This window comes from Anarhichas minor, unplaced genomic scaffold, assembly GCF_050575085.1.
Source record: "Anarhichas minor isolate MPS153535 unplaced genomic scaffold, ASM5057508v1 ptg000074l, whole genome shotgun sequence".
Classification (NCBI taxonomy): domain Eukaryota; kingdom Metazoa; phylum Chordata; class Actinopteri; order Perciformes; family Anarhichadidae; genus Anarhichas; species Anarhichas minor.
In genome coordinates, this window is record NW_027466520.1 from 232,501 (window position 1) to 240,240 (window position 7,740).

The 7,740-nt window shown below is 43.3% G+C and overlaps 1 protein-coding gene across 1 annotated transcript in view; it reads right to left on the bottom strand.

Annotated features, from left to right (window-relative positions):
- The window catches only part of LOC142937763 (sodium channel protein type 3 subunit alpha-like), a 28,996-nt gene extending 26,675 nt beyond the window's left edge, over window positions 1-2,321 (bottom strand). The window contains exons 1-3 of the mRNA XM_076080847.1: window positions 2,199-2,321; window positions 1,673-1,816; window positions 206-324 (exon numbers count right to left, since the gene is read on the bottom strand). Of these exons, the coding sequence (XP_075936962.1) occupies window positions 206-324; window positions 1,673-1,816; window positions 2,199-2,321 (386 nt within the window). The remainder of the gene's footprint in view (window positions 1-205; window positions 325-1,672; window positions 1,817-2,198) is intronic.
- Window positions 2,322-7,740: the final 5,419 nt, after the last annotated feature.

The window sequence follows — 7,740 nt, forward strand, 5'->3', positions numbered from 1 at the left end:
ACACACACACACACACACACACACACACACACACACACACACACACACACACACACACACACACACACACACACACTACTTTCCCCCAGGCTGAAGGGCTGCTGCTCTGTATCTGACCCCTGACCTCTGACCTCCCCACAGTCAGCAGCACATCATAAGACGTCATGCGGGACTACATACAGTAGCAGCAGTAGTGTAAGGATATGAGTGGACCAGGATCTTGATGGCGATTCTGCGGATGGGGTTGAAAGGGCTGAAGATGTAGAGAGCTGACGTGGCAGTGAAGCGGAAGATGGCCTTCCCTTTGTTCAGGACTATGAAGGTCTGCAAGAGAGACAGAACAACACGTTTATCAAAGAGACGGAGTAAGCAGAGATGATTGGGTTTAATTAATTAGGGGCTCTTATGATACGAAATGTTACGATAAGATGCAATAGGACACGACGGGATAGGACAGGACACGATACCACACAATACGATACGAAATGATAAGACTTGATACAATACAATACAATACAATACAATACAATAGGATACGATACACAACAAAATTATAAAACTCAATACGATTCGATTCTAAACGATGGGATATGATGCGCTAAGATTCAATACGATAAGATTAGGGATGTTTGTCTTGGACTCAAATGCTGCACACATGATGTGACACATGACACATTATCATCATAGCTGTCTCCAGAGTACAAAATAAAAAGAAACAGACAAACAACATGTACATGTGATGTTCTGTTTGTTGTTTCTTCACCTGGAGGTGTTCAGGTGCTTAAAAGACAATTACAAAAAGCCGCCCTTGGTCTGATCAGAGCCGGTCAGATGATAACGAGTGTCACGCTTCAGCGGATTGTTCTTACTCCAGCTGAGTCGGTCCACCGTTACGTGGCTGACTTGAGGGCCTTGGCTATCCTCTGTAAGTTTGGAGCACTGGAGGATGAGCTGATGGAGGACCAGCTGGCTGAACACACAAATAACCCGAAAGCAAAAAAAAACAAAGACGCTGCCACCGTCCCCTGATGACCTCACACAAAGACCGAGGAAACAGCATTTCAGGCTGAATCTACGGTCGGATTAGCATCTAGAAAGAAGGAGAAAGTTAAAGCTAAATTGTTTAATTCGTGTAACAGAACATGAACACAGGCTCGGAGGTGCTGAGCGTGTTTTGTTTGTTCCTGCAGAGCATTTCTGGTTTGAACCCGGAGGAAACACACCTGAGCTAAAGAGAGAGAGAGCAGGAATGGAAAGGGGGAAGTAATCCCTCAAGAGACACGTCACGACAGAGAGAAGACAGGAACTGAAACTTGTTGCGTCTTGGTTTGGTTACGTTCTGTTGCTCCAGTTATTTTATTTTATATAGTGTTTGTTATCTCCATGCCTTCTAGTTTGGTCAATTCCAGCTTGAATCACGTATCCTCTGTCTCCTCTGTCTTATTTTTGCTGGTTTAGCGGCTGCAAAACCTGCACAAGGCTTTTGTGAATTCGCCCCTGAGAGTTTAAAACTGTGGACGACGGGACAAACTCGCTCGGTCACCTCCCCCTCTGGTCTTCAGAGAAGTAGGCTACCAAAGAGTCCATTTATCTTCCAGGGATTCTCCAACAAGGGGAGACGGGGTAACACCTTCACACACACACACACACACACACTCTGTGGGTCACCTACCCTCTTGTCTTTGAAGTAGTACTGGTCGATGTCCTCCAGGGGGACGCCCACCAGATGAGACGGGATGTCGGCGAAGATGCGCGGCAGCTGTTTTCCTGCCTCCAGGTCGGGCCGGCGCCGGGGGAGCACCACGTCGCCCAGGTCCTAACACACACACGCACACACACGCACACACACACACGTTGCATATTTGCATATAAAGTGGCTTCACTTTTTACACACTTTATTGGGTTATAGATGTCATTTTAAATAAAGTGCCAGAGCAAAAGGACTGAATACCTATTGTACATAGTTTTAATTTTCTTCTATTCTATATTGATGTTTCTTGTACATATGTTTCATAGAATTGTTTTTATATTTCATATCTCACATGTCTGCCTGCTGAAGCTTCCTTACTTATCTACATTTTATTCAGCTTTTAACCTCAAATATTGAATTCCTTCTGGCTTATCTTAATATTAACAATGCTTATAAGTTGTGATTGTCAGGTGTGCATGTGTGTGTGTGTGTGTGTGTGTGTGTGTACCTCCTGGTAGTGTTTGCTGCGTCGGGCCCTCTCCTGGGCGATGCGCTGCTCGATGGCCGCCAGGGAGTCCGGCGTGAAGCGCTGAAAGCTCTCTGGTCCCATTGGAAACACACAGCCAGCCATCTTCTCATCCTGATCCTGCTGCTGACTGGCCCAGTTTACCAGCTGGAACGATCAATATGGAAACCAATAATCAATAATGATGACAAACAACCCTTTAACATCCTTAATTCAGCGACAGTTAAAATATTATAATATATAATGTTTCAGTCAAACGAATTTCCCTCAAGCTTCAGTTTCCTTCCTCTACCTCAGTGAGTGGTTTCCTACATTACCCAGAGTGCCTTTCACCAGCATTGCTACAGAACTCCATTCATCGTGAACATGCGTGTGTGTGTTAGCAAGCTTTAAACATTGAATTCAAACTGTTGTTTAAATGTTCGGTTGTCAGACTTGACTCAAGTTCTAGAGACTTAAGATCACGACCGTTTCAGAGCAAACAGGTGTTTCAGTTTAACGAGTGACCGTGTTAACTGGTGACTTTCAGCCGAATGCTCGTTGTAACTTACGCAAATGGTTGGTTGTAGATAATAAACACAGATAAGTCTGTATTTAAAATATTTCAAGATCTTTTCCTAAACCTAACGAAGTATTTCACGATCTTTTCCTAAACCCAAATTAATTATGTCATGATATTTTCCTATTCATCAACAAATCCAGACATTAAAAATATATCCTGCAAAATACTTTGTTTCCATCATCTACTTTTATGTGGAAATATTTAAAAGTAACAGATTATAAATCAAGTGTTTCTGACCCTTTAGGACCCTGGGGAGTGGCTGCTAAGACGAAGCTGTATGTGCGTATACAGTCAGATGATTATGGGATGTCGAGGTAATGAAGTGCAGGTCGACAATAGTGTCTCATCAACACGAGTTTAGAGTTACACTGAGAGACATTGACTACAGGATTACACAGAGTTTGAGAGTGTAACAGGTGTGTGTGTGTGTGTGTGTGTGTGTGTGTGTGTGTAGGTGTGTGTAAGTGTGTGTGTAGGTGTGTTTGTGTGTATGTGTGTGTGTCCAGACCATCTGCCTCGGACCCTAATTGAATGATTAGACAGGCCTCGTTTTTCAACCCTTCATGCATTTATTCTTCACAGCTCCCAAATCTGATTTCTGAAGTGTGTGTGTGTGTGTACGTAAATGTGTGTGTGTGTGTGTGTGTGTGTCCACATCAAAGGAAAATCCAGCTCTGTTTTCTATCCTTATCAAAAGCTGTCATCCACTCATTCTCTCTCACACACACACACACACACACACACACACACACACACACACACACACACACACACACACACACACACAGATTGGCTGGTTCCATTCTGCTGAGGCTCTCGGTCACGTACACTCTCTCTCTTATTTGAGTCTTTACGTGTCAGGACCTGGTCTCTGTAACAGGAGATCTACAGTCAAAGTGGGCTTCCTTACCTCCTTTCCTCTCCTGTCCTTCTCTACTTCCTTTCTATATTCCCTCCTTTCCTTCCCTCCCTCTTTCTTTCCTCGGCTACCTCCTCCTTTCCTTCCCTCCCTCCTTCTTTCCTCGGCTACCTCCTCCTTTCCTTCCCTCCCTCTTTCTTTCCTTCTCTGTTCCTTCTCAACCTTCTTTTAAACTTTTCATCCCTCCTCTACCTCTCCTTCCATGTTCTACCTCCTCTCTCCTTGCCTACTTCCTCTTTCCTTGTTTGCCTCCTCATTCCTCTCCCTCTCACACCCTAAAGTGAGCTCACGCCTCTGATCTGAGGTCTTGGGACACGTTTCCTGACTTTAGTCTGGTCTTAAAGTGGAGTTGAGGACTAAGTTGAGTTCAGCAGAGTCTGGAACGTTTCCTCCATCAATGCTCCTCTGAAGCTCTCTGCTCCTCCTTCAGCTTCAGGCTGAAACATCAAATTACCAACAGACACTTTCATATCCGCTCTCTGTTTCTAATGAGCTTCCTGTTATTCCTCATTGTGTCTTTGTGTTGTTGTTGTTGTCTACGACTTTTCTTCTTCTGTGTTTTAGCCTCAAACTGAAAGCAGACCTTTAGCTTCTTAACAAAGACGTATTTTGTGTTTAATGTGAGTAGTACTACACAGAGTACTGCATAACAACACATCAGCGGAGTTCTCCTCCTAATGTCAGCTGCCTTGCTCAAGGGCAGACTTTGATTCACTCACAACACAAAGAAACAGTTTGATGAGGAAAAATAAGAGACACCGAGAAAGAGGAGAGGAAGTTATATAACTAACTAAATAAATAATTAAAATTATAAAAATCTCGGTCAAAATACTGACACGGATGAATAAACAAGCTCCGCCCCCAGGAACATCACACACACACACACACACACACACACGCACACACACACACACACACACACACACACACACACACACACACGCGCACACACACACACACACACACACACACACACACCCTTTGTAGTTTTGTAGATTTAATTTTTCTTATCAATCAACACTCTATAACCCCAAATGACAAAAGCATAAGTCAAGAAACAGAATAAAAATACTGTGAAACATGAAAGAAACACGATAAATATACAAGAAAAATATAAATACAAAAAATGAATTACAAAAATGAAACAACACTATAAAACATGTGTAAGAAACATAAATATAGATAAATAGAAGAAAAATACTATTAAAATATGAAAAATACTATAAATAAATATGCACAATAAATGTTCAGTCCTTTTGCTGTGGCGCTGTATTTAAAATGACATCTATAACCCGATAAAGTGTGTAACAAGTGACAGAATGTAAAGTGAAGCCACTGTATATGTAAATATGCAGTGTGTGTGTGTGTGTGTGTGTGTGTGTGTGTGTGTGTGTGTGTGCGTGTGTGTGTGTGTGTGTGTGTGTGTGTGTGGTAGATGTTTTATGTCCGTTTATAAAAGTGCATGTATAATACGGGACACATGTATTACGGAAGCCTGAACATGACGACATGAAATATGAAGGAAGTTGATATGAGATTTTAGATGGCTACAGGTTTATACACACACACACACACACACACACACACACACACACACCTCATTATACCACGTGTGATGCATAAACATGTCAACAGAATAAACACTCAGCCGACCTGTAATTGGAATACGAGCCAGATTTCTCTTTTTTATCTCAGACTCACTAAAACCATCACAGGTGACATTTCTGCTGTGGGATGAAGTCCCTGAACGCAACATGAAGGGTCCTTAAACACACCACCGATCAAACCTGTACTACTATTTAAAAAATGTACGTCATGACTCCAGTGACTCCGCTCGAGGAAGAGTAATGTTTCATATTAGAGGTATTAAATAGTTTTTATTTGAGGTTTAAAGTCTGGAACAACGCCAACAATAAACGCTGCATGTTTCTTAAAGCAACAGAGTTTTCCTTTAGTGAGCAAACGCAGCGTCTGTTCAGGCATCCATCAGCCTGTGTGTGTGTGTGTGTGTGTGTGTTCGTAGCCATGTGCTTGGCGTAGGTGCATTGCATATTCTGTCCTCCTTTATTTCCGTACCATTTCAGCTATTCATCAGATACAGTATGTGCTTCTCTCGCGCGTGTGCAGAATGGTCTCACGCTCGGCTGGCTCTTTTCTCCTCCAAGTCTCTCTCTCTCTCTCTCTCTCTCTCTCTCTCTCTCTCTCTCTCTCTCTCTCTCTCTCTCTCTCTCTCTCTCTCTCTCTCTCTCTCTCTCTCTCTCTCTCTCTCTCTCTCTCTCTCTCTCTCTCTCGTGAAATAAGGTCAAACTACTAAAGTACTCTGATCTATTTAACAAAGTACTTCCTGAGTTATTGTTGCATAAATATGTAAATATTCTGAGAGAGGTATCTCTCTCTATAATACAGTACTTATTGTTCTGCTCTATTTGACAGCTTTAGTTTCGTTACGGATTCAGATTATTAATGCAAAATATAAATCAACAAATAAATGATGGAAATAGGTGAAACTATGAAAATATTTGATCCCTTCCCCCCAAACCAAAAGATTAGAAAGTGTGTTATCTTAACAACGTGCCACGAATCTATTCAGATGGAGAAACTGATGCAAAATATAATTTCATTCTCGTACAATAACTTCCTGGTTGGTCAACAAAAACCTAACTGTTCATAATGTGCAGACATCGACTCAAAAGGTATTAAGTTTGGTAAAGAACAGATTATGACTCGTTCAAGACTCCAAACTCAAAGTTATGACTTGAGACTTGTCAGTAACGTGTCAGTTGACTTGGGACTTGTCACTTTTGTTGTATTTTAAATCACCGGGTCCGATTGTTTCGGAGAAGAAGAAGACCTCTGTTGTAAAAACCTCCTGAACTATGAACACCGACCAAATCCTGAGTGCAATGAAGACTCCCATGATGCAACGCTGCTTCACTAAACTCTGCACGTTGTTGTTTCTTCCACGACCGACCTAATGACAGCTGGTATGAATGTACATCTTAGGTTTCACCACTACAGTGAAACAGCTTGTTGGGGAAAAGATGTCTTTTTTATCCCTTAGTTTTGTCACCAAACATCTTCCGTACATAACAGACGAGGATGAAGAGCAATGGCTCACTCAGGACCAATCCCATCAGCTCTTTCGCCTCGCTCTAAAAGCAGAGCGTCCTGTCACGGAGCGGTGATGAAGAGCGAAACCTCAACACACAGAAGCGGAGAGGACGCCGCACCTTCAATTCAATTAGCCTGAGAGGAGGAAACGCATTCTGTCACCGTGCCGCCGCCGTTAACGGAGAAGGAGCCGCTGCCCGGAGCAGGAAATGATTCACCGATATCAGGCAGAGGGCCAGGATGAAGCTGGCATGGGAACCATGGGGAGGTATGGGGGGGGGGGGGGGGGACCCTGACATGCATCATGTTGAAGCTCCATGTTGGATGAGAAACCTTCAGACCCCACAATCCCACGTTTCTGAAGCTTGTAAATGTTTTCACATTGTTGTATTGAACAAATGTATTAAAAGGTGTTCTCTTTCTTTTCTTTAGTTCTCTCTACTTCTACTCATCGTGGTTCTGTTCCATAGTTTGTTTGTGACCGAAACAAAAGCAGATCTATCCGTCTTATATAACGTCCACTTCCTACTGTTCCCCTGGTGACGGATACTGAGTGACTTTGTGATCTGGTGGTTTTTCTAACTGAAGCTCTGGTCTCTCCTTCAGACTGTTTGTCCCTAAATTGGCGTCCTGCGTGGCGGCCCCGTCTCTCGGAGTTGGATCAGTCCGCTGCTGAAGGTGCTTTCCTGTCTCTGGCTGACTGATCGCCTCTGACTGCTGCTCGTTGGCTTCGTTGTGCTTTTAGTTGCTGCAGACGGTCCAGGACTCCACTCCTCGTTGGCTCAGCGGGTCCTCTGGCATCGACGCCACCGACTTCACCTCAAAGTCCTGTTTGTGGAGCTGCCAACGTGTTAACGTCAAGTCCGTCCTGCTGTTCACGACCTGCTGCTGTCTAACCTCTCACACCTGATTTAACTCTGTTTTCAGTTGTT